The 25,993-nt window shown below is 39.2% G+C and overlaps 1 protein-coding gene across 1 annotated transcript; it reads left to right on the top strand.

Annotated features, from left to right (window-relative positions):
• Window positions 1-1,610: 1,610 nt before the first annotated feature.
• Window positions 1,611-25,993, top strand: SMC2 (structural maintenance of chromosomes 2). The gene is made up of 24 exons (XM_035309982.1): window positions 1,611-1,837; window positions 2,620-2,769; window positions 3,452-3,574; window positions 4,500-4,538; window positions 4,730-4,840; window positions 5,007-5,051; window positions 6,090-6,323; window positions 6,953-7,102; window positions 7,760-7,993; window positions 10,278-10,437; window positions 10,984-11,101; window positions 11,854-11,992; window positions 12,244-12,363; window positions 12,660-12,867; window positions 13,396-13,531; window positions 14,599-14,723; window positions 15,473-15,666; window positions 15,992-16,135; window positions 16,403-16,597; window positions 17,148-17,348; window positions 18,155-18,271; window positions 19,802-19,962; window positions 24,539-24,686; window positions 25,250-25,993. Exons 1-24 carry the CDS (start codon window positions 1,670-1,672, stop codon window positions 25,433-25,435), a joined length of 3,606 nt encoding a protein of 1,201 aa, XP_035165873.1. The 5' UTR covers window positions 1,611-1,669; the 3' UTR covers window positions 25,436-25,993.

Below are 25,993 nucleotides of genomic sequence, written 5' to 3'. Positions count from 1 at the left end.
CTTCCTGGTTACAGGACTACTAGAAGCAATACTGTCACAATAATACCTTAACCAGATGCAACAACCAAGCTGCATCAGATCTAATTCCTGAAGCAAGCAGCTATATATATATAAGTATATATATATAAGTATATATTTTCCTTTAATATAGGCCTGCAGTTTGAATTATTTTAAATGATTAAAATAACAACTGACTGATCTAGGTAATTTAGTACAATCAGTTTATTACCACAGCACCTAGATCTCAATTGTAACAGTAAGGTCCAGCTGACATGGTAACACAGAAGTCCCTCTGCAAAACACAGGTCTGTTTTTATACGGTAACATCAGTTTCAGGAAAGAAAAATGTGCTCAGCTCATTTAACTACTTATCCAGTGCAACACAAGGCACCTAGTTTTCTTGCAAAGGAAACACATTTACAAGCTTTGAATCTTGTTTTTATTCTGCTTAAATGGAATTACCTCTGTAGACGGCCACAGAGAATTAAGCAGATGTTTTCCCTTTAAAAAAAAAGGGGGGGGGGTTGGCCTGTTTTTAAGAATAAAGTCAGGTTTTCTTCGTTTTGATAGTCGTACAATAACCCTAGTTACTCTGGTGTCACAGCTAACATACTCCAGCATTAGCTTTGCGCTGCAGCTCTGCGAATTTTACCAGTGCCTTCCTTTACAGTGAGCCACATCCAAGTCCCAACAATCTAAACAGAAAACAAAACAAAACAAAACAAAAACCTCTAATGTTAACAGTTCGCAGCCGGTGGCACACCAGCTAACAGCCCTTCTTCCCGTTGTGAATCACCGCGCAGGGAGACAGAAGAGGTTTTTCAAATCGCCTCATCCCTGCCTCCGGGCTGTATTTTCCTTCAGGAACCTCCCCACAGCCTCAGAGGCGCTAAAATTAAAAGATTTTAGGTCAAAACGGCTCGACCCCCCCCACCTCCTCCACCTCACCCTCCCCCCCCCGGGCAGGGCGCCCGCCCATTTTCCGCCCCTTCCCCCCCAGCCCGCTGAGGCCCCCACGGCCCCCCTCGCTCTGTCAGGGCATGCGCTAACATGGGGGGCCTTCGACGGCAGCGCCCGCCCTGCGCCATAGCCTAACCTGAGCGCGCTGCCACCCTCTCCAATCGAAGTCTGCTTTGTCCACTCTCTCTCTCTTTTTATTTTATTATTATTATTATTATTTTTAATTACCGACAACCACGGAGCTCATCCCGCCTCTCCCTTCCTCTCCGCAAAAGAGAAACGGGGCGAACTGTGCCACCGGAGGCAGGCAGCGCGGCGGACAGCCACGGAGAGGGCGCTGCCTTGCAACGGCCGCTTGCTGTGGGCGCCAAAATTCAAGTGTCGGTTACGCGGCGAGCGGCGCTGGGTGTGAGGAGCGGGGCGGGGTGGGACGGGGGCTCAGGGGCTTATTTCCAATTATTTTTCCTCCGTCTGAGGTATTAGATAGCTTTTTTTTCCTCGGCCTGAGGCCATAAGCAGGCTTCTGTGTAAAAAATCGTGCTATTTTTGTTCTAAAAAGCGTGTTTTCGTCCCATTTCCTTTGACATTCAGCTGTGCCAGACGCAAAATGCGATTATTTATTTATTTATTTATTTATTTCCTCAAAATAGGTAGTTACAACCTTTCTCCGTAGCCCTGGGAGGAGTACCTGGCCCGGTCCCGTAGGAAGATGCACATCAAGTCGATCATACTCGACGGGTTCAAGTCCTACGCGCAGAGGACGGAGATCAACGGCTTCGACCCGCTGTTCAACGCCATCACCGGCTTGAACGGCAGCGGCAAGTCCAACATCTTGGACTCCATCTGCTTCCTGCTGGGCATCACCAACCTGTCCCAGGTAAGGAGAATTTAACAGGTCTTTTCTGTCAGCAGCGTTTTTTTTGTCTCTTAAGTGATCTCTGGTGGAAGACCTGAAGTGGTGCTTCTGTCAGAAAATATTAGGATTCTTCAGTATGCAAAGCTGCATTTCTGTCTTTCTTATTCATTATATTAAAACTGAATCACAGTTTTATCAATGCACCATGGTAGTGCAAAGTATGCAGCTTAGAACATTAGACTGAAGATACCACTTAAGAGGCAGCAGCCTGAGGCTGGAGTTCTTTTCTGACTAAAGGCAAAACTTGCTTATTTGTATTAAATTTCTGCACTTCTCGATCAGATTGCCAAAATTTGACCATCTGTTTCATCAGAAGAAGCAAAAAGCCATTTTCTCACAATGACTGCTGTCTAAAAGAAAAATGTATGCTTGTATTAAACATGTATTCTGTAAAAATTGTGTGTGCTGAGATCAAATTGCGTCTTCTTTCTCATGTGATACTGTTTTCCCCACTGTAATTCTAGGCCAATTGAATAGACCTCCAAGGAACACTTTCTGTTTCACTTTCTTCTGAACTGCCTAGGGAATAAATATTTCTCAAATACCAATACTAGTGATGAACTAGTCATCTAGCTTTTTATTCTTTTAAACAGCCATCCAGTTTTTGTCAGGAATCTCATGCAGGAGCAACTAGCTAACTCACTATAATTTGAATGCTCTGCCTGTGGTTTTATACATTCTTCAGTTTTACACACTTTGAAATTCATTTATTTTTTATTTTTTTAAATATTCCACGTATTTAGGTGCGAGCTGTCAACTTGCAAGATCTAGTTTATAAAAATGGGCAAGCAGGAGTTAGTAAAGCAACTGTGTCTATCACCTTTGATAATTCTGACAAGAAACAGAGCCCACTGGGATTTGAAAGCAGTGATGAGATCACCATCACCAGACAGGTGAGTTCTTAATGTATGTATTTGTGCAGAAATCTGCATACGTTTTTACCATGCTAAACAGAGTGACTCTTGAAGGGCAAAAAAAAAATTAATTTTAAAAGTCCTTGAGTTTTTGCAAGTGAGGCAATATTTCTGCAGTGTGGTTAGTAACAGACTGTAGAAGCAGAACCAGTGTACTAGATTAAAATTTTAAATTACTTGGGAAATAAGTTTAACGTAGTTAAATGTAGTGTATCGATGTTTTCTGTATAACTAAATGTAGTATATCAATAATGTTTTCTACAGAGCTGCACAGAAACATAATAGCAGTGGTATTATGCTCCTAAAACAAGTTCTGATTTTCTGTTTTGTGGCTTTCCTTTCTTCTTAATTTCTGAACTGTGTGTTACATTTTGTGTCTAAGAGCATAGGAACCTTTATAAGAAAACCTGCAGAGTTTGGAAGTCTTCTTGTAAATCTAGAACAAAAATGTTGCCCTCTGTGACTGATCATTTTATGTTGGTACTAAAAAGACATCTGAAATATCTATAAGATCTGTTTTGATGTTTCATATGTCTATGCGAGGCTATATAATATGGGACTTGCTCAGATTTTTGATTCCTTTAAGTCATTAGCTTGTATTCCCACAGTCAAGCCACTTTTAAATCATGTGAAGTTTCTTCTGCTTCTCTTTCTTGCACAGGTTATCATTGGAGGTAAAAATAAGTATCTCATCAATGGCGTGAATGCTAACAACACTCGGGTACAGGATCTCTTCTGTTCTGTTGGACTCAATGTCAATAACCCTCACTTTCTCATTATGCAGGTATTGTGTGCATCTTTCTAAAATCCAAAAAGTATAGAAGTGTCACTAAGTTTGTGGCAGGAAAGGTAGTGGAATAACACTTATTTTCTTAATTAGAGTAAAGCAGCTTGAACAAGTCAAGTATGTATTATGTAGCTAAGGTTTCCAGCAGAAGCATAATTTTCAGCCCTTACTCTTTATTCTCATATGCCTTATTGCAGGCTTTTTGTAAAATGTATACCAATTTTGTTTTTCTTTTTTGTCTCTTTAACAGATAAGTTTTTCCTCTATTATTGCATTTAAAAAAAAAAAGCAGAGCTTTTTTTCATTTTTGGTAGATTCTATGTTAGTCAATATTTTGTATGAAGTTGATATACCAGTTGAGAAAAGAAAAGTTGATCAAGTGAAAAAACCCTTACAAACTTTAATGCAAGGACTAAATAAATCTTTGAAATATTTGCACGGAATAATAAAACATAGCAGGCTTTACTGTTTCAGATGGAATTGGCCCAATTTCCTGATTATTTATTTATTTATTTTTAAAGTCAGTATTGCACCCATTCTGCTTCCCCTTGTTACATATGAGCTAAACAACCAAACAGCCAACCTATAATTAAGAAGGTATTTAAGATTTGCAAGTCAGTAAAACTAACAGAACAAAATAAGCACAGTACTGCTTTGTATGGATACAAGCAATAATGTGGAGGATGCATCTGGAAGTTAAAAGGGCCATTTCAAGTTCGCTGCATGAATAATTTACTTATGTACTTCTGTGAACTTTCCAAGACAAAGCAATTGTATAAAACTAGATTATCCTTACAGGAAAAAAAAAAGTGTTTGAGCTTGCAGTATAGCATATAAAATTAATGTGTGACTTTTAGTTTTATTTTTTACTACTATAGCATGGTAAACAATCATCATGTTTTATTTATCTTCCTCTAACCAGGGACGAATTACCAAAGTCCTAAATATGAAGCCACCAGAGGTAAGAAAACTGTGGGAGTTTTTTGCTGGAATTGTACTGGTTTATTTTTAATGACAAGAATCAGTTTTTGGGCGGGGAAACAACAACAGCAACAACAACAAAATGTAGGGATATATTATGAGTTCTGAGCTGATTCTATTTGATATCAATACAAAGAAGTAATATGTCAGAATTTTGATGTTTTATTTTAGATTTTGTCTATGGTTGAAGAAGCAGCTGGTACTAGCATGTATGAATGCAAGAAAATATCTGTCCAGAAAACCATAGTGAAGAAGGACGCCAAACTGAGAGAAATTCAAACGGTACTATTTGTTGGAAAGTATAGTGTTTTTTAGTTGTTTAGGATACTGAGGAACTAGTGCAGTGTGTTTTTTAACTTGTACAATATTTCATTTCTGTGTGTGGAACTAGCTGTTAACTCTCAGAGTATTAAAAATCAGAATAAAAATGTTCTGGTTTGTGTTTCAGATCTTAGATGAAGAGATCACTCCAACTATAGAGAAACTGAAAGAGGTAAGTAATAATTAGAAGAGTGGTAGAGGCCTTAAAGTACTGAATACTTCCAGCTGCTCTAAACTTAAGCTAAGACTTAACACGTTTTCAGGCCTTGTAGTATCTTCCAGGAGATACAAAATTTATCTTCTGTCCAAATACAGACAATGTTACTGTAGTGGTTTAACCCAGCCAGCAGCTAAACACCACACAGCCATTCGCTCACCCTCCCCCATCCCAAAGAGGGATGGGGGAGAGAAACAGGAAAGTGAAGCCTGTGAGTTGAGATGAAGACAGTTTATTAAGATAGGAAATAATAATAATAATAGTGTGTATGAAACAAGTGATGCACAATGCAGTTGCTCACCACCCGCTGACTGATGCCCAGCCTATCCCTGAGCAGCCGCTCCCCCCGCCCCTATATGTTGTTTAGCATGCCGTCAGATGGTATGGAATACCCCTTTGGCCAGTTTGGGTCTGTCCCCTCCCAGCTCTTGCTGCACCCCCAGCCTGCCCGCTGGCAGGACAGAGCAAGAAGCTGAAAAGTCCTTGGCTTGGTGTAAGCATTGCTCTGCAACAATTAAAACATCAGCATGTTATCAGCACTGTTCTCATCCTAATCCAAAACATAGCACCCTACCAGCTACTAGGAGGAAAATTAACTCTGTCCTAACTGAAACCAGGACAGTTACATGCAGTACTTGCAAGAAATCCTGAAGGGGAATGTAGGGAGAAAGAATTAAACAAGAGAAGTAATAAAAATAGTGCTTAAGTTTCTATCTTAGTTCTTAAAAATCTTGTGTCAAGTGGAGTTCCTGCTGTAGAATCAGCTACAAGTGTATTTTTATCTAGGATTTTCTTAAGCAGATTTGCAATGTACAATACTGAATATTTCTTAGCATGGAGGATCCTTCCTCTTATCAACATATAATATCAGTAATGTTAGAAATACTTAGAAGTTTTCTATAATGGTCCTACTTAATAATATTGTTCCACCTACTTAATAATATATATATATATATATTTTTTTTTCTTCTAATTGGTATCTGTTCTTTTCAGGAACGATTGTGCTATCTAGAGTACCAAAAAGTAATGCGAGAAATGGAGCATTTAAGCCACCTCTGCTTAGCCCATCAGTTTGTTCTGGCTGAAGAGATAAAAGCACACTCTGCTGATACGTTAAAGGAAGCACAGACAAAGATAGAGAAGATTCAAGAATCAATGGCTGAGAATGAGAAGAAGGTGAAGGAGCTTCAGAAACAAATAGCAGAGCTGGAAGAGGAAAGGAATAAGGTAAGTGAGCTGTGCTTGTCTGAAAGTATTAATAGAAGGAATTATATGAGCAGGAAATTATTTTTCTAGATAATATACCCTTTGATTTTTTACCTTCCTGTGGCCTTTTGTTTAGATCATACACTGCTCATTATCATTCATAGCCACTGTACAAATAATGTCCATTTAAGATTTTCATGTCTGAAAGGCTTTATTACCAATTGCTGTAAATTAGTAACAGCTGAAGAAATTAAGGTTTTCCACTTGTTTCCATCGTGCATTCAACTTTGCCAGCATTTTTTTTTCCACTTTTTGTTAGCATCTCAAAAGAAATTCACTTCAAACAGGAAACTCGTTCAACAAGTCACTAGTGACCTCAGTTATGGGGGTGGCAAAATTGGTTAGATACAGGATAGAGCCCAGAGGGTGTTTGGATGCCTAAATGCAGCTTTTGTACAGGGGCAGTATCCCATCACAACTAATGTTGAGCTCTAGTGGCTTCAAATCAGTTTGGATTTCTGAGGGAATACAGGTTCTAGCCTGTTTGCATTGGAGTCTGTCTGCCTCATTCATCTTCCATGCGTATCTGTGAACAGCTGAAATATTACAGATACTGTATCATTACAATAAGTTTCTGTTTCTGATTGTAGGAAATTGGTGATATGCTTCAGTCACTGGAAGATTCTCTTTCAGAACTTCAAAGACTTGATGCTAAAGCAAGAAGTGCTCTTGATCTCAAGAAGCAGAACTTGAAAAGTGAAGAGAATAAGCACAAAGAACTAGTAAAATGCATGCAGGAGGTAAGGCCTTTGTACATAATTTTCTTTTTAAGTGCTAGAGTAGTTCAGATTGAGTGGGGACAGCAGTTTTTTCTTACCTCTCCAAAGCTGATTGGCAAGAATGCCACTAGGAAGGCAGAAACAAGTAAGGGCATTATTAGATTTACATGGCATATGTAGTAAGCTCCTATTAAAAACAGATGTGATGATGAAGAAAGTGAAGCTCTACTGTTGGCAACTTTCTTTTAATTTCAGGAGGGTATTCCAATTGTTTCAAAAATACTCTGCACTCTGGAGGCCTGGTAATCTTAAAATTAAAGGAAAAAAATTTGTTTCATATTCTTAACATCTAATTCTGTCCTCATGAAAGAGGAACACTCAGAGAATAAAGAATATTTTAGGGATGGCTATTTTTTTTTTTGCTAGTTCTTGTGCAGTTGTCATCTCTTCCTCTATTTCATCTTTCCATAGATCTTCAGTGTACTCACAGGGCAACTACACATTTGAAATGTGCAAATAAGGATTTCAAAACCAGAAAATCTGATAAAGGGTTACAGAAATTTATTTGGTGAAAGTACTCAAAGCTACGCATCTAAACAACATGTAAACATGTATTTGAAGTTAATGGGACTTAGGTTCTCTGTTCCTTTTTTGTTTGTTTGTTTTTGTTTGCTAAAGGATTCTAAAGCTTTCACAGCAAAGCAGAAAGAATTAAAGAAGATACAGGAAGGACTAGACGCTTTACAGGAAGAAAGTAAAAAAGATACAGATGCCTTAGTCACAGCCCAACAGAATTTCAATGCTGTGTATGCTGGCCTGTCTAACAATGGTGATGGTGAAGAAGCTACTCTTGCAGACCAGATGATGACCTGCAAAAATGAAATTAGCAAAGCAGTAACAGAGGCTAAACAGGTAAGCGTCAAAGCTCTGCTGACACACTGTTGGAAGGTCTATGAAGAAGATTTGTAGAATATCTATGTAAGATATTTTGTAGGTTGGCATAAGCATTAAGGTAACTTTGATTTAAACAGGTCATTTAGAAAATAATAATCTTGTGCTGATTTAGGGAAAAGCTACAACATGTCTGTGAGGAAGTACAGAAACTGGCATTTGAGACATAAAGCAGGACTCAGATGGCTCACAGTATTGAACAGGAAGAAATTAAGACAGCTACCTATGCTATAGGCTTACATTGTAGAAATTAAAGTATTTCTATATTAAAACTAGTGGAATCAAAATAAATGACTGTGAGTGAATAGTCAGAAGGAACTCCTCAGTTTTCACCTTAGTTACATTGTATGCCAACAACACAACTGAAACAGATGTCACGTTTTTGTCTTAAGATAGCATACTTCTGCTGTTGTAGTTCTTAGGACGGAATATAAATTTTCTGAGTTAAAAGTGCACCTTCCTTGTCTCATTTAAGAAAAATACTTTCAGAAAAAATAAGGGTATCTTTCCCCCACCTTATTTTACCTTTTTTCTTCCCTTTCTTGAACACACTTCATGTGCTAATATATATATTACTGTATCCAAATACTTGGATAGAATAATTCAGTTGGAAGGAACCTTGAGAGCTCATCTAGTCCAACTACCCTGACCACTTCAGGGCTACCAAAAGTTAAAAGCATGTTACTGAGGGCTTTGTCCCAATGCCCCTTGAACACTGACAGGCTTGGGGCACCAACCACCTCTAGGAAAGCCTGTTCTAGTGTCTAACCACCCTCGTGGTAAAGGAATTTTTGCTAATACCTCATCAGAACCTCGCCTGGTGCAGCTTTGTGCAGTTCCTATGCATCCTGTCACCAGTTAACAAGGAGAAAAGACCAGGACTTGCCCTCCTAAGAAAGCTGCAGTTGCACTGTGGCCAAGACAGCCACCTAACATCACCTGTCCCACAAGGCACTCACTATTCTAAAACAATGGAGCTAGGAGAGCACCTTTCCTATTTGGCTCACTACATAATTGTGACAGAAACCCATCTTCAATATACTTTAGGAATTTCTGAGGCTTGCTTGTCATGTCAGTATGCTATTTCCAGTTTATGTTTGGGAAGTTGAAATGACAGAATCACAGAATCATCTAGGTTGGAAGAGACCTCCAAGATCACCTAGTCCAACCTCTGACCTAACACTAACAAGTCCTCCACTAAACCATACCACTAAGCTCTACATCTACATCTAAAGACCTCCAGGGATGGTGAATCAACCACTTCCCTGATGCCTAACAACCCTTTCAGTAAAGAAGTTCTTCCTCATATCCAACCTAAACCTAAACCTCCCCCTGGAGCAATTGCCCATAAGGACAAGGACCTCCATCTCGCCTGCCCTGCCTATCACTCCTGAACAGCCAATTGCCCTCCATCCCCACCACTCCAGTCATGGGCCACGTCCCACCAAGTCTCACTAATACCAATGGTATCACAGCTCCGGGAAAGGACCAGAGCTTCCAGCTTGTCCTGTTTCTTCCTCATACTTCATGCATTGCTATTTGGGCATTCCAGATGTCTTCCTGAACCCACAGAGCTCCTTGTAGCAGCACAGATTCTCCCATTATCCCTGCCACCCTCAGACAATGCCACACAATCCCTTGGCATAACCTCAGTGTTCCTAACGGTATCTCTCCCCAGCTGATAATGCTTTAAGGAGGTCTTTTCCAACCTAAATGATTCTGTGATTTTAAGCAATGTCATTGTCTGGGGAGGCTGACAGGGCTGGTGGTGAGCAGAGCAGGCAGGCCGAGCAGGCCACCTGCTGACTGAGTGCATTCCCCTCCCTGCACAAACTGCCACACAGACTTTTTTGTTCCTTTTTGCAGTTCTGGTCCCTGGCACTCCCCAGGTGTGGGTTTATTTATGTATTTGTGCCATTTTAAACTGGCTGTGGGGTTGGCTAGCAACACCAACTCTTGCCTTGCCCTCCCATGACACTGGTCACCTGCTGGCCAACGCCTTCATGCACACGGCTCAAGAGGGTCACAGCCCAGAAACCCACTCAGATACATGATTTGTGCTTTTATTTACAAACCACCAGTGCCCTTAATTTTAAAGGCCAGGGCTGCTATTTGCCATTGTTACAAACAGTGGGAATTTTTTCAGAAAATTAAGGGAGGACTGAAATAGTACTGCTGTCCTAAATGTGTACTCAAAGATTCTCCTTAAAGATCTGCTGGTTCCATACTTTCTTATTCCTTATAGGCCCAAATGAAGTTGAAATATGCACAGCAGGAATTAAAGACGAAACAAGCTGAAGTTAAAAAGATGGATGGGGGCTACAAAAAAGACCAAGAAGCCTTCGAAGCTGTCAAAAAAGCAAAAGAAAAACTAGAGAATCTAATGGAAAAACTGAGCTTTGAAAGTTTGTATAGACTTCTGGTGAATTATTTGGGGGGAATCTGGAAAGCAATATAGAAGGAACAGAAAAAAAAAATAAAGTATACTGCTTTCATGTGCAAGGCAACTTGTCTAGTCAAAGCTCAACAGCTCTTGCCTTCCACAGAAAGTAGTTTGAAATAACTTAATTTGATGTACTGTAGAACAACACTTTTAAAGCTTGAGCTTAAACTCAAAAGGGAAAAAAATGACCAATCTCCCTGTTTCTTTCAATTTTTTCCTACATAAAACATGTCTTATTGTTTCTTATTCCTGGTAACAATTGTCACAAAAGATATGCAAAATATAAAATGGTATTGCTGAATCAATTTCAATTCACATTCACGGAAGGACATGAGACTTCTTGCTCTTTGCATATTTAATCTTGTTAAAGTTCTAATTTGTCTAAGCTGGAAATTTAATAATAATTTTAGAGGTTATCTATTGTCTATTTATATAAGCGGTACAGCATAACAATTTTTAAGCCGCTTCATTTCTGTGCTCTGAATGTGTCTTGTGTTCAACTCCTAAGATGCAAAACAAGGAGACCTTTTAGAAAAAAAGAAGCAATTGACTCAAGACATCAGTCAGCTGAGACGTTTATATGACAACTTAGTAGCAAAGTTTCCTCATCTACACTTTGAATACAAGTAAGGTCTCAGTGTTATCCTGACACATATTTAAAAGTGGGTTTTGGTGCATTTTATGTATGGTCTTAAGAGAATTATTGATTCCTTAGCTGTTGTCTTTCTTTTACTGTCAGTGAATAATGATTATCTTATCTGATGCAAGTGGAGGAGTGAGTAAAGTCAGGAAATGTTGGCTGAATTAACGGGCAGCCGGGGAGGGGATGCAGTCATTCTTAAAATACAGGCTTATCAAAATAATTTAAATATAAAAGTTGAGTGACATTTTGTTTGTAAGCCATAAGTCAAGTTCCGTAGCTGAAACTATAGTATCCAACAGTCGGTAAAATTAATTACCATTACTTTTTAGAGTTCTCTTTGAAGGCTGGGAATAAACTCACTCCGTGGAAGTCAATGCTGTGTCTGTCTCCACCAATCAAATATATGTATCCCCAGATTTATTTTCTTAGGTAAAAATCACTCTGAATGGATTCCTGTAGCTGTGCTAATAATAGGGCCCGGAGTAAAATCAACTGAAAAACATGTGGACAAATCATACCAAAATCAGGAAGGACATTCTTCTATTACCTTTTTAACTGACTTTTTGTTGGGAAGTCTCTTGCTGTAAAGTAGTTAAACCTTTTGCTGCTTATTTTCTATGATTTTTCATTATTTCTTATACCATAGTAAACAGTAAGAGTTTTTAATATAATTTTTAAAGATATGGGGGAGAGAACAGAACATGTGGTTATCATTACTGTTTGTTTGTTTTTAAGACATCCAGAAAAGAATTGGGATCCAAACCTTGTGAAAGGCCTTGTTTTAACTCTTGTCACCCTGAAAGATGTAGCCACAGCAAAAGCCCTAGAAGTGGTGGGTGGAGGAAAACTCTATAACATTGTTGTGGATACAGAGGTACATATATTACTTTAATACAAAGCTCTGAATACTGAGATTAGGTCATGTGATTCAAGGTTGGCAAACATGGGCATAATGACTGTATGCTTAAGAGGTGGTTTGGACCCATGTACATGTTCAGATTAATTCAAAAGGGTAATGCATGGTTATTGTCAACAATGTAATTCAATTGCAATGCCGTATTATCTTAATTTTCAAATCATTTATATATTTAGGTATGCTCTGATGTGTAACTCTTCTCATTCTAGGCTACTGGCCAAAAGCTTTTAGAAAAGGGTCAGCTAAAGCAGCGATACACCATCATTCCACTTAACAAAATTTCAGCCAAGTGTATTGCACAAGAAATTGTCAGTCTGGCCAAAAGCTTGGTATGTATATAAATTCACTGGTGTACTCCTTTTTTTTTTAATTGCTAAAAATATAGGCTTTGTAATGGCCATACTAAAAAGAATTTTTACAGTGTTTGAGGGTATCTTACTTTTTTTTTCCTTTTGTATAATTTGAGCTATGCAGTGTTTAAACTGGTTTTAATTGTCTTCTAATTGAAATTATGTTTTAAAATGTAAAGATATTTTTGGAAAGTATTTTTATCAAGAGAAGACAAATGAAATTAGAGAATTCTTGTATCTTAAGGCATGCTAATTACATTTCATTTTATTTCTAGGTCAGTCATTTTGATGATGTGCATTTAGCCATTTCTTTAATTGGGTATAATTTTGAACTACAGAAGGCAATGGAATATGTCTTTGGAGCAACACTGGTCTGTAAAGGCATGGATAATGCTAAGAAAGTGACTTTTGACAGAAGGATATTGAAAAGAACTGTTACGCTTGAAGGAGATGTATTTGATCCCCAGGGCACCCTTAGTGGAGGCAATTACTGTTTTTTTCATATAACATTGTATTATTGATTTCTGTACTGCTCTGAATAATTTTTTTGGAAAAATTAATAGAGATGTTTTTGTTTAGGCTCGTGCTGTTAATAATGCTTTTTGAGCAAAGTTTTGGTCATACGCTTAAGTAAAATTACTATTAGACTAGGAAAAAATGGCAAACTATTTGAATAACTCGCTTTTAATTTTAAATACTTAAACCTTTTTTTAGCCATTGAAACCTCTTGGAAGAGAGTTAGAGAAATGCTATGAATTAAAGCACTTTTGGAGGTAATTCATAATTACTTTGAGGTGATTTCATAAATGAAATTTAAAGTTGCTTGATTTCACAAAATTCATTTGTAGTCTCTCCCCATTGAGAGCTGTTGTAATATCAGCCTACCTGTTTTTCTATTCTGAACGACAACAAAACATGACCCAGCATCATAGTCAACATCTAGAATTCACCACTTGCCAGGGCTGAATCTAATTCCAATTAGATTAACTTTGTGCTTTTTTCACTGAATAGGTGCAGGCTCACACACTGTGCCAATATTGTCAAAAGCTCAAGAAAAGAGAGAAGCTGAAGCCAATCTCAAACTAAAAATGTCTCAACTTGTCAATACAGAGAAAGAGCTGGAAAGGTTACATAATGTTTCTGAAAAGTAAGGTTTGCCCTATAAAATTGTCTGTTATTTGTCTTATGTGACTATGAATAAATCTAATACAAATAAATGTGTTTTGGAGGGGATAGGGCCTGTTGCAAATTTAATATGCAGAAAAGAATTATTCCCATCCCCTTCCCCTGTGTAATTTAATTTGTAAGTATAGCAGTCAACAGGCAAATTTAGTTTTGGAGAACTCTTCCAAGAAAACTTCATTTGGTGTAATGCAGAATAAAAAGAAACCATAATATTTTGGCATACAATAATATATATTATTGTATAATCTCATTTACTTGAGATCACCTGAAGTTTTCCGGAGTTGTCATGAAATGCACTCAAGAATGGTTTCAGTCGTATTTGTAACACACATCCAGAATTTCAGTTTGTGATTGCTCTTACTGTTCTCCAAGGAAGTATAAAGGTAATAAAGGGAAATGACTCTTTGAGTTACCCTGCTATAAGGATTTAAGTTAAATAATTTTAACTATATTTGAATTTTGAGCTACTTAATTACTGGAGATGTTTTTAAAAGATGGAATATAAAAATACGTATTTAGTCAATTCTATAAAAATCCCGTAAGTAGAATTGTGCAATATGCTATCTACCAGCTGGATTTATATTTCAGATTGTTTTAAGTCATAATAGGTTATGGAAATATGACCAAAAGAAGGAACAAGTTTTGCATTTAGATATTTTTTTTTTCTTTGCTGAGTCTATCTAGCACCTGTCATACCACTGGCTGGAAAAACATGAACTCTGAATTATTTCCAAACTCCATGTGTTGCATTTGTTTGTGTTTAATGTACCTCATCAGGGCTACACAGTAATGAATGACATGTATAATAACTTACCTACAAACTTCACAATCACTTAGAAAGATAATTTATACTTATATGTTTATTTATCTTTATAAAGATACACTGGTCTTCTATAAATGTAAGTTTATTTGTGTTATAGTCATTGTACCTCTCGTTGGAACAGGAAGTATAGAAGTATTTATTTCAACTTCAAAGCTGTAGTGCTGGGTACCCCTCCTTTTAGCAGCATATCATGTCTGTCTTTAAAGGTACCAGCAACTGAAGCAGGAGTGGGAGATGAAGTCTGAAGAAGCAGAGCTACTGCAAATGAAGCTTCAGCAAAGCGCTTATCACAAGCAAGAGGAAGAGCTGCTTGCTCTGAAAAAAACCATTGGTGAGACAAATATGTTTTTAATTTGTAACTGAAAACTAATTGCTGCGAATGAGTTGGTTGTTTGGCTGCTTAAGTAGCAGAATCTTTGCTTAAGGGAAAATAATAGATTTGAAAATTAGCTTTATACTTTTGGAGTATGTAACAGATACAGAATCACAGCTGACAAGCATAGGTGGGATTGGGACAAGGTTTCTTCAGATAAGCTTAGTAGTAAAGCTTATATCCGTATTAGGGGTTTTATATTCTTTAAAATAAAAAGAAAAATGACTTTGCAAAGATATTTTTAATGGATTTAATTCCAGATTTGAGTAATTTTGTGGCTTTTCCAAGCCATCTGTTTTGGTACACATTTAAGGTTAGCAAAATAAACAGTTTGAATGACAGGAAAGCAGTGGAAAGAAGTACTGTTGTTATTTCTAATGAAAAATGTAAAAGGAATCGAGTAAAGAAAAAAATGACAGAAATGATAACGTGGACATTGTACACTATGGATGAGGTAACTTTTTGGGTAGCTATTTAATAACTTGATTGTCCAACAGATTTGGCTTATATTTTCTCCTCTTTTCTAACAAACGGTTTTCTGTTTGGTGTCTTAAATGATTCACTGAAATAGCCGACTTCAGTAACTAGCAAATGTACAACTGTTTTTTCTAGTAGAGAGAAAGATACACTTATTTCTACTGGAGGTCAGGGTTTAAGCTTAACAATAGGAACACTGTTCAATCTTAGTACTGTATTTCTTGATTCAGCGGAATGTGAAGAGATATTAAAGAAAACTGAAGAGAGTCAAAAGAAAGCAGAAGAAAAATACAAGGTATTGGAGAATAAAATGAAAAATGCAGAAGCAGAACGTGAAAAAGAACTAAAGAATGTCCAGCAGAAGCTAGATGACAGCAAGAAAAAGGCTGATGATTCAAGAAAAAAAACAAAAGAAAAGCAGCAGGTAAAACTTACCTTTTGTTATAATAAAATCATTTATGATGACAGAGTTGTTGACAGCGCAAAGGTTGTTGGTAATTTTCTCAATGTCAGAAGAGGTTCGAGTACTCAGAAACTTGGATTCTCCTAAAATTTTAATCCTGCCAGCTTCAAAACTTAATATACTACTAGTCACTAACATGCAGAAATTGCTGATGCTTCTTTTGCAACATTGTCCCCTTGCGGAAGAACAATTATTCTATTATCTTCTACCTCATTTAATACATCAATCTGAATGTTAATTCTTTCCACTTAAGTATACCTTAATACATCTGAAAACATCTGTATAGGAAGTTGAAGCATTACTTCTGGAACTTGAAGAGCTAAAACATGAAGAGGCCACCTTTAAGCAACAAATTGAGGCTACAGAGAAAACAATTAAATCCTACCAGGAGGAAGTTAATGTTATGGAAGCTGAGGCATCCAAGTCTAAGGTAAAAGTGAATACCAAGTCTCGTTATCAGTTTTCAAGTTACTGGAGATACGATCCCCATAAGCTTAAATTGTATGGCATATTTTTTTGTTGTTGTTTGGATTTTCTTGCCATCACTCATTTATGTTTAGCCTAGGTAGTTAGTTTTTTGGCTATATTGCCATGTGTTAATTTTTTCCTCTACTTCCCTGTGTCCTTCTCTTCTAACACCTGTCTAACATCTCCTTTTGTAAGAAGTTAATAAAGAGCTGTCTGAATTTCGTTTCAGGAATCTGTAGAGAAAGCCCAGAAGGAGCTGGCTAAGCAGAAAGAAGCCATTGCAGTACAGAATGAAAAGATTGAAGCCAAATCTGCAGAGGCAGTAAAATACAGAGAAAAAACTAAAGAATTGCAGCTTAATGTTAAAGCGTTAGAGCATAGTATCAGCAAGCATCAACAAGAGGCTGCTGATGCCACTGACAAGGTAAGGTATTTCAGAATCACGCTTTTCCTTGCATCTAGTGACCAAGAGTGGTTATTTTCCTTGCCACATGAAAAGGAAATAGCCTTTCTTCATGATGAGCACTGTCATATTTGCAGCTCTTAATGTGAAAAGTTTTGTCTCAAGGAGGAGAAGAAACTAAGAATTGTAGCATAGCTTCTCAGTATGGATTAATAGAAACTAGATCACAGAGAAGGTGATCAATGAAAAGAACATTCTGATCTTAGGAACAAATTGTGTAACAGGTTAAAGAAATTGATCCAGATACTTAGTGACTGTGACTTAATCCGGATACAGAAAAAAAACATGTTCCAAGTAACATGAAAAGAGCATATATGAAAGCACCTCCAAAATCTTGGTTTGTCTTAGAAATCACATGAGGCATGGTAAAGCTATTCACCTATGTTGTGTTGGATAGAATAACCAGTGTTTTGCAGTAATCTTAGGATGGTGGTGGTTTTACTTGTTTGTTTTGTTTTTATTTTAATTCAGGAATTAAACAAAAAGCCTCAACATGTTATCTTGTATACAGGTAAACAAAATGTTGAAGGACTATGAGTGGATAGCTTCTGAGAAACATCTTTTTGGTCAGCCAAACACAAACTATGATTTTAAAGCCAACGATCCTAAGGAAGCAAGTGAGAAGCTGCAGAAGCTACAGGCAAAAAAACAGCAGCTGCAGAAGAATGTGAACATGACAGCTATGAATATGCTTTCTGAGGCAGAAGAAAGGGTAAGCATTCTGTGCATTAACCTTTAAAGATTGGGCAGCTTGGGTATATCACATTGTGGGTAATGTAGCTTTCTATTTTCATATACTGTATTTCTGAACACATCAAAAATAAAGCTAGGTTTCATGAGTTAGCAGGGAACCTTCGTTAGATCTTTGATATACACTTTATATTTTAGAACTATTTGATAGTGCACCAGTAAGCCAGGTCATGGATTATCTTGATTTAGAATACCCACAATAATAATTTCTCCACAACACAGTCCATTCTAAGTTGCCACTAGGCAAGCTTTGGTGGTACCACTTACAGCATCTGAGAAATACATACTTCATCAAAGGCTGCAGATCAAAAACCTACTCATCTTAAAGAAGATAGCTTAAAGATGTTCCAGAGTTGTCTTAAATTCACCTGTATCTTGAGGTTATTCCAGTTTTGTCTCAAAACCATCCACTGACTGACTCACTGAACTTCTAACATTGAATAGAATAGGTCTGTTTTTCCTATCTGCATACTTTTGCCTAGAAAGGCAAATGAACTTTGATTAACTTGAAAACAAAGTGCAAATTCTTGAATAACATTGGTTTTCCCCTTTGCTGACTGTTAAATACTAATACTTTAATTTGTAAATAATGTCCTAAAACCTAAGTCCCACATACAACTAAATAAATGCTTTGGATTTCAATCTTGTGGATAATTGTTGTTTCACAGTTATAGTATTACTGTTTTTTTTTTTTTTTTTAAAGATTGTGCTCAAATTCATTTTATGCTAAAGTTCATTTAAATCAATCTTCTCTTCTTTTTGCATAAGTACAATGACTTGATGAAGAAAAAAAGAATTGTAGAAAATGACAAGAAAAAAATTCTTGCGGCAATTGAAGAGCTTGACCAGAAGAAAAATGAAGCTTTACAGATTGCTTGGCAAAAGGTATGTCACTTGAAAAGCAATTTTCACATTTTAGCACATATTTTTTCTTCAGAATCAGATTCAGCTTAGATTACTCTTGCATGTTTCCATGAAAAAAACTCTTTGCAGAACTAAGCGCTGTTGCCTAGAATGTAAATTACAAAGCAGCCACTTCCATTTATCCTGTTTCATCTCACTTTTGAGGATAAAACATGAATTCTCTGAAAATTGTGGAGATACACTCAAAACTGCAAACTACTTTACCATTCTCTTTTGGTGCCCACAAAAATAAAATGGAAGGTAAGCTATTTGCATCCTGAAGTCAATGCCTTTTACATAGACTGTATCTCTGAAATCATAAAATGGTTTGGGTTGGAGGGGACCTTAAAGATCACCCAGCTCCAACCCTCCTGCCATGGGCAGGAACACCTCCCACCAGACCAGGATGCTCAAAGCCCTATCCAGCCTGGCCTTGAGCACCTCCAGGAGTAGGGCATCCACAGTTTAAAACCATTCCTGTGTCCTGTCACTGCATTCTCTGATAAAGAGTCCCTCTCCAGCTTGTAGTACCCCTTTAGGTACTGAAGGAATCACTCTTTAGATGTGTGACCAGAATTAAAATACTTCTGGCTCTGTGGAACAGCCCCATGCAAAGTGGTGCTGTGGACCTGGACTACTGTTCCTGTCCTTGACTGGCTAGGTAATACCGGAAGGTAGAAACAATTGATTTAAGTTTTTGGTGTTTAGGTACTCTGCTTTCTTGCTAGTTCTCTCATGTTATGAGCTATAAAAAAAAGTGTAAAATTTTCCTTTTCCCTTCCTACCTGTAAAGCTCTTGACACTTTTTTTTTTCTGTACCTGGAGAATTTGTACTTCTTGGCCTTTCAGAAAATTGGTTACATCTATTCAAATAGTTAATTTGTGAGCATATTAAGTTATTGGCTTTAATTATTACTGCCCGTACTCAAGATACCACTGCACTTTTTTTGTTGCAAAATCTTGGTTGACAAAAAGTTTTGAATTATGTTTAAAAGCATCATGCATGGTGGAACACATGTATTTTCAGATGCTTCCCGTGACCTGAGAGCTTTTATTCTAGGCTTACAGTTGCATCCTACTCAATATGTGGAAAATTTTTAAGTAGTCATAGAGGAATTAGAGTGACGAGGATGCCCACATATGCCTCCTATGAGGTGCTTACACTTTTAATAGTCCTTTAATCACAACTTTAATTGACCCTCGATAAATCTGGTAAAGGAAAAAAAAAAAAAAAAAGTAAATCTGAGGCAGGGCATAACCATTTTCCTGGCTGATAGCACAAGTCCTCCAGTATTTCTTTTATTTGATCTTTCTAAAATGCTCAGTCTAAGGTGTCCTATATACCTTCCTAGGTCTTGCTTCATTTTCAGTACAGCAGAAATAAATGATGCAGTACTAATATTTTCTCACCATGTGTTCTAAACTTTAGGCACAAGAATTCACTGCTAAGTTTTTGTAGCAGTTTGCGCTTTTGATTCAAAGCTTGTTCATACATCTTTCATGGTCTTCTAGGTGAACAAAGACTTTGGTTCAATCTTCTCAATGCTTCTACCAGGAGCCAAAGCGATGTTAGTAGTCTCTAAAACTGGAAATGTCTTGGATGGTCTTGAGTTCAGAGTTGCCCTAGGAAATACCTGGAAGGAAAACTTAATAGAACTTAGTGGAGGCCAAAGGTTAGTAAATGTTGTGGGTGTTTTGAGATTTGTTTTATTCCATTGTAGTTGCATATCTAGTTGATATGTCTAGCCAATTAGAGTTTAGAACTAATGTAAGAAATTAATCTTTTTCCCAGTCAAGTCAAGGGCTCTGTCTTCTTCCATCCTGGCTTCATATTCAAAATACTTTTAATTCAATTCAGCTCAAAAAGGAACCTGACTTGGAATAATGCAGTGCTTGCCATATAATAGCAAAATTTTACTCCATGGAGAAGTGGACAAAACGACAAAAATGAAAATGAGTAATGAAAAAACTGCAGTAACTAGGTAATAGTGATGTACAGTTGACACAAAGTACTCCAGTCTTTGAGTTGTAACCTCAAAAATCAGCATGGACAAGTTCTGCCCTGGATTCAAAGCGGGGTGTTATGGAGACAAAGTTTTCTTTTTCAGTGATCTGCTGACGTGTAGGGCATGTGCTTCTTTGCAACTTCTGAGGAAAAATCTACCAAGTTAAAAAACAGAAACAATTTAGGGAGAGGTGAAACAGAGGCATAGGACTTCTTGAGGGATAGAGAAAAATCCAGACCTTTTCAAGAACTGCAAGTTGAAAAACGGCATTGCAAAACTCAGAATTGAGAATAGGTAAAGCAACAGCATGATCTTAAAATAATAGTTCATTTGGAAGGGACCTACAGAAATCATAAAGCCTAACTGCTTTACCACTTCATGCTAACCAAACCAAAAGCATGTTATTGAGGGCATTGTGCAACCGCCTCTTGAACACTGACAGTCTTGGGGCATTAACCACCTCTTTTGGAAGCCTGCTACAGCATTTGAGCACTCAAGGTTGTCGTGGTTTAACCCTGGGCAGCTGATGAGCACCACGCAGCATCTCACTCATTCTCCCCAGCTGGGATAGGGGAGAGAATCAGAAAGGTAAAAGCATGAAAGTTTACTAGTTGAGACAAAGGCAAGTCGATGGGTAAAGCAGAAGTTGTGTGTGCAAGCAAAACAAAACAGGGGCTTCATTCACTGGTTCCCATTGGCAGGCAGAAAAGCAGCACTCATCACATGTAACAGTTTCTTGGGACGAGAGATGCTGTCACTCTGAATGTCCTTCCCCTTCCTCCTCCTTTACCCCAGCTTTTATTGCTGAGCATGGCATCACAGAGCATGGAATGTCTTTTGGGTCAGTCTGGATCAACTGTTCTTGTTCCATCCCCTCCTGGCTCCTTGTGCACCCCCAGCTTCCTCGGTCGCAGCGCAGCACGAGAAACTGGAAAGTTGTTGGGTCTGTGTAAGGATGGTTCCACAGCAACCAAATTCATCAGTGTGTTATCACCACTATTTTCATAAAAAATCCAGAACACGGTATCCTATGAGCCTCGGTGAAGAAAACTACTGTTGTCATAGAGTTAATTAATTTTTTTTCTTAATTTTCCTAAATTTTTACCTTCCCTGGCACAGCCGTGTGCAGTTTCTGCATGTCCTATTACCAGTGAACAGGGAGCTAAGATCAGTACCTCCATCTCACCTCCTTGGGAAGTTGTAGAAAGAAATGAGGTGACCTCTCAGCCTTTTATTTTTAAACTAGACAACACCAGTATTCTTAGCCTCTCCTTGCAGTACATGCTGGCCAGGCCTTTCACCAGTTTTGTTGCCCTGCTCTGGGTGCATTCACACAATCACAGAATATCCTGACTTGGAAGGGACTCACACCAATCATTGAGTCCCCAACCCCTGGCTGTACACAGGGCCACCCAAAAATCAGCCCATATGTCTGACAGCGCTGTCCAAGCACTTCTTGAGCTCCAGCAGTTCAGTGTCATGCCTGCTGCCCTGTGGAGCCTGTCCCAGTGCCTGACCACCCTCTGTGTACAGACCTTTTCTCTACCACCCAGCCTGACCCTCCCCTGTCCCAGCTCCATGCTGTTCCCTCAGGCAGAGCTCAGTGCCTGCCCCTCTGCTCCCCTCGTGAGGGAGCTGCAGGCTGCCATGAGGCCTCCCCTCAGCCTGCTCTGCTCTGGGCTGAACAAACCAAGGGGCCTCAGCTGCTGTACGTATGTCTGCCACTCCAGACTCCTTCACCATCTTTGTAGCCCTTCTTAGGAAGCTATGTAATGTTTTCATGTCCTTCTTCTATTGTGGTGCCCAGAACTTCCCACAGTACTCGAGGTGAGGCTGCACCAGCACAGAGCACAGCAGGATAGTCCGTTTCCTTGATCAGGGACAGTGCTGGGCCTGATGCACCCTGGGGTACAGTCAGCTCTCCTGGCTGCCAGGGCTCACTGCTGGCTCAAGTTCAGCTTGCTGTCAACCAGAACCCCCAGATGCCTTTATGTGTGGCTGCTCTACAGTGTCTCTTCCCTCATTCTGTATGTAATATTCAGTGTTGCCCTGTCCCAGGTGCAGAATCCAGCACTTGCTGTTGTTAAACTTCATATTGTTGGTGATTGCTCAGCCCAGTAATCTGTCAGGATCTCTCTGCATGGCATCTTACAGAGGGACTCAACAAAAGACTGTTTTTGCCTCAGTCTTCACCAGCAAGTGTTCTCTCCACACTGCCCGAGTTGCAGAAGGCAAAGGCAGAGACTGAGAGAATGAAGAACTGCTTGCTGTAGGAGATCAGGTCTGAGACCATCTAAGTAAGATGACTGTGCACAGATCCATGGGACCTGATGAGATACCAGCTGTGGGTCCTGAGGGAAGTGGCAGATGTAGTTGATAAGCCACTATCCATCATATCTGAGAAATTGTGGCAGTCCAGTGAAGTTCCCACTGACTGGCAGAGGGGAAACATTTAAAAAGGGAGAAAAGGGAGACCCCAGGCCAGTCAGTCTCACCTCTGTGCCTGGCAGGATCATGGAGCAGATCCTCCTGGAAACTGGCACATGGAAAATAAGGAGGTGACTGGGGACAGCCAACACGGCTTCACTAAGGGCAGATGGTGCCTGGCAAAGCTGGTGGCCTTTCATGCTGGGGTTACAGCATTAGTGGGTAGGGGAAGCGCAACTGATGTCATCTACCTGGGCTGTGCAAAGCATTTGACAGTGTCCCCAATGATATCCTTGTCTCTAAATTGGAGAGACATGGATGTGATGGATGGAGCATTTGGTGGTAAGGAGTTGTTGGAATTGTTGCAGTCAAAACGTTGTGGTCAATGGCTCAACGTCCAGCTGGAGATCAGTGACCAGTGGTGTTCCTCTGGGGTCAGTGTTGGGACTGGTGCTGCTTAACATCTTTGTCTGTGACATGGGCAGTGGGATTGAGGGCATCTTCAGCAAGTTTGCTGATGTGGTGCAGCCAATGTGCAGGAGGGAAGGGATGCCATCCAGAGGGACCTGGGCAGGCCTGAGAGGTGGGCCTGTGCGAAGTTCGTGAGGTTCGACAAGGCCAAGTGCAAGGTCCTGCACCTGGGCCATGGCACTCCCAAGCTCAAATACACTAAATGACCTTTAAGGTCTCTTCCAACCCAACCCGTTTTATGCTTCCATGAACAGCCCCTTCTAATTTAGTATCACCTGCAAACAGCATGGATTCAAGCCCTGCATCCAGCTGATCTACAGAAACATCGAAGAGACCTGGCCCCAGACTGGAGCACTAGGGAAACCCAGTTGTGACTGGCTGCCAGCCTGCTGTAACCCTATTTATATAACCTTTTGAAAAAGTTTCAATTATCTTAGCATTCTTTGTGTGCTGCGTAGCCCAGAGCTGCACACAGTAAAAAATGCTGCACAGATGTCAGCTGTGGTGGGAAGTCACCTCCTCCTCCAACTGTGCTGTGCTCAGTGTACCCCAAAATGCCACCTGCATTTTGGGGTGCACAATGCTGGCACAGCACCCCCCAGGTCCCTCCCTACAGGGTTGCTCCCCAAAATCATCTCTCCACCCTGCCTGTCCTGGGGCAGCACCCAGCACCTACTATGTGGAACTTTGTGCTGCTGTGAAACCCCCAGAGCTCTGTGAGGAGATCATGGACTAATAATAGGCTATCCCGAGTTGGGAGGGACCCTTGAGGACCATTGCATCCAACTCCTGGCTCTGCACTGTGTCCCTTCATGAACCCATGCAGACTATGCCTGATAACTGCTTTGTTCTTCAAAGGCATTTCAGTAGCACACAGGAGAATCAGCTCTGACTACAGGGGTCTGTAGTTTCCTGGGTCATTGTGCCCTTTTTGTAGACAGGCGTTACCTTCAGTCAGCTGGGACCTCCCCAGACTCCCAGGACCTTGAGTAACTTGTGGAGAAGGGTCCAGCTGTAGTATCTGATAACTCCTCCAGCACTACGGGGTGAATCCCATCGAGCCCCGTGGACTTCGGGACATCGAGACGATACAGCTGTTCCCTTCGGATTTTGGTGACCACAGATGGAAAGTTGCTGCTTGCCCAGTCATGACCCTCCAAGTCCGGAGGGGGGTTGGGGAAGCAGGCAGAAGTTGTGGCAGAAACTGTTACTCTGTCTCTCCAGAACTTAACACATGAATCTGCTTTTGAGAGAGCATTTCATTACTACCAAAAAATTGCTTCAATAAGTGAAATTCATCTCTCAAAGGGGCATAAAAATGTATCTTTCTTGTTCTCTGTATTAGATCCCTTGTGGCCTTGTCCTTCATCTTAGCCATGCTTCTTTTCAAACCTGCCCCAATTTACATCTTGGATGAAGTGGATGCAGCACTTGATCTCTCTCATACCCAGAATATCGGACAGATGCTCAATACTCATTTCCGACACTCCCAGGTATGGCTGTGAAACTAATTTATTCACTTTCTTCTTTTCAGAGGCAATCTGCCCCTCCAAATTCTCAACTGTTTTTTTTCAAGTGTTGTTTTTTTAATCACTAAGTCATTTTAGCTGGACATGACCCTTATGATGTGGCAACTGAAAATTCTAAGCTTTACATTTTCTAAGCATTACCATAACATAAGCAATTGTTGCAGTGGCTAAAAAAAGCAGGCAGTAAGGGGAAGAGTATCTGTGATACGATCAGTTTGAGGCATGACCCATGTCATTTTTTTTTTGCTAGAGTTCTTTAACCTGAACTTAAAAGTATTTCATTTCTGGCCCTGTTAAAATAAGCCAGGCACTACTGGAAAGACTCTTTGGCTCACTGTGGCCTAATATGTAAAAATTGCCTGTAGAATTGAAGAAACCCCTCTGAATGAGAAGTGGTATTTCTATTTGGTGGTAGATACCTTTCTAAAAGCAAAGTAAAACACTTTTTTTTGAAGCATTTTCTATTTTTTTTTTTAACTCTTTATTTGGATAAGAGCATTTATTTTAAGTTTTCTATTTTGTTTTAGTTTATTGTGGTGTCCTTGAAGGATGGAATGTTTAACAACGCCAATGTCCTTTACAAGACCAAGTTTATTGATGGTGTATCCACAGTTACAAGATACAGCCAGCTGCAGAAGAGAAGTAGTGTATCTAAACAGAACTCCAATAGGACTTTGACAAAAGAGAAGCAGGTGAATGAGGAAACTGAGTGACACACCAGCTGCAGTAATGGCTGCTCAGGTGTTGTGTGTCCCTGGGCTACAGAAAGACTTAAACCAACTACTTTAAAATTAGCAAGCTTAATGTTTTTAACCTTGATTCTTTTATAAGTTAATGTTTTCAGCTTTTAAGAATAGGAGAAGGATTCATGATTCAGCTTTCTAATAGGATTCAGCTTTTAAATAGCTAAGAGCACAGGCAGTGGTCTCCTAAGCTTTTTAAATTCTTCTGGTATCCCATACAATTAATTCTAGTCCTGACTCTTCAAGCGTGTACAAATCAATGTATATAAGTAGTAGGTTGCTTTGTGAGCTGAATGGGAATGACTGCAGCTTGCAGTGTTCATGATGTTCTGAAAACTCATTGCAAAGTCAGTGCTGTTTTTATCTCCTGTTGTTAAAACACCCAAAGAAAGCGATGTACTAATACTTATGCTACTGTAATAGGCTTTAAGAAGCAAGGTCAGGAAAAAATTTAACTGCCAAGTTGTTTTTATAATTTGCTGTACCGATCTTTTTAATCAATAAACATTTCAAATAACTGAACAAGTA

This window comes from Oxyura jamaicensis, chromosome Z (genome assembly GCF_011077185.1).
Source record: "Oxyura jamaicensis isolate SHBP4307 breed ruddy duck chromosome Z, BPBGC_Ojam_1.0, whole genome shotgun sequence".
NCBI classification, from domain to species: domain Eukaryota; kingdom Metazoa; phylum Chordata; class Aves; order Anseriformes; family Anatidae; genus Oxyura; species Oxyura jamaicensis.
This window is presented reverse-complemented; position numbering and strand designations above follow the sequence as displayed.

Bases quoted from the DNA above. Each gene is read 5' to 3' on its own strand.
- SMC2 (XM_035309982.1), top strand. From the start codon at position 1,670: ATGCACATCAAGTCGATCATACTCGACGGGTTCAAGTCCTACGCGCAG. The intron at 1,838-2,619 runs GTAAGGAGAATT...CCACGTATTTAG, and splicing joins GCATCACCAACCTGTCCCAG to GTGCGAGCTGTCAACTTGCA. The intron at 16,598-17,147 runs GTAAGGTATTTC...TCTTGTATACAG, and splicing joins CTGCTGATGCCACTGACAAG to GTAAACAAAATGTTGAAGGA.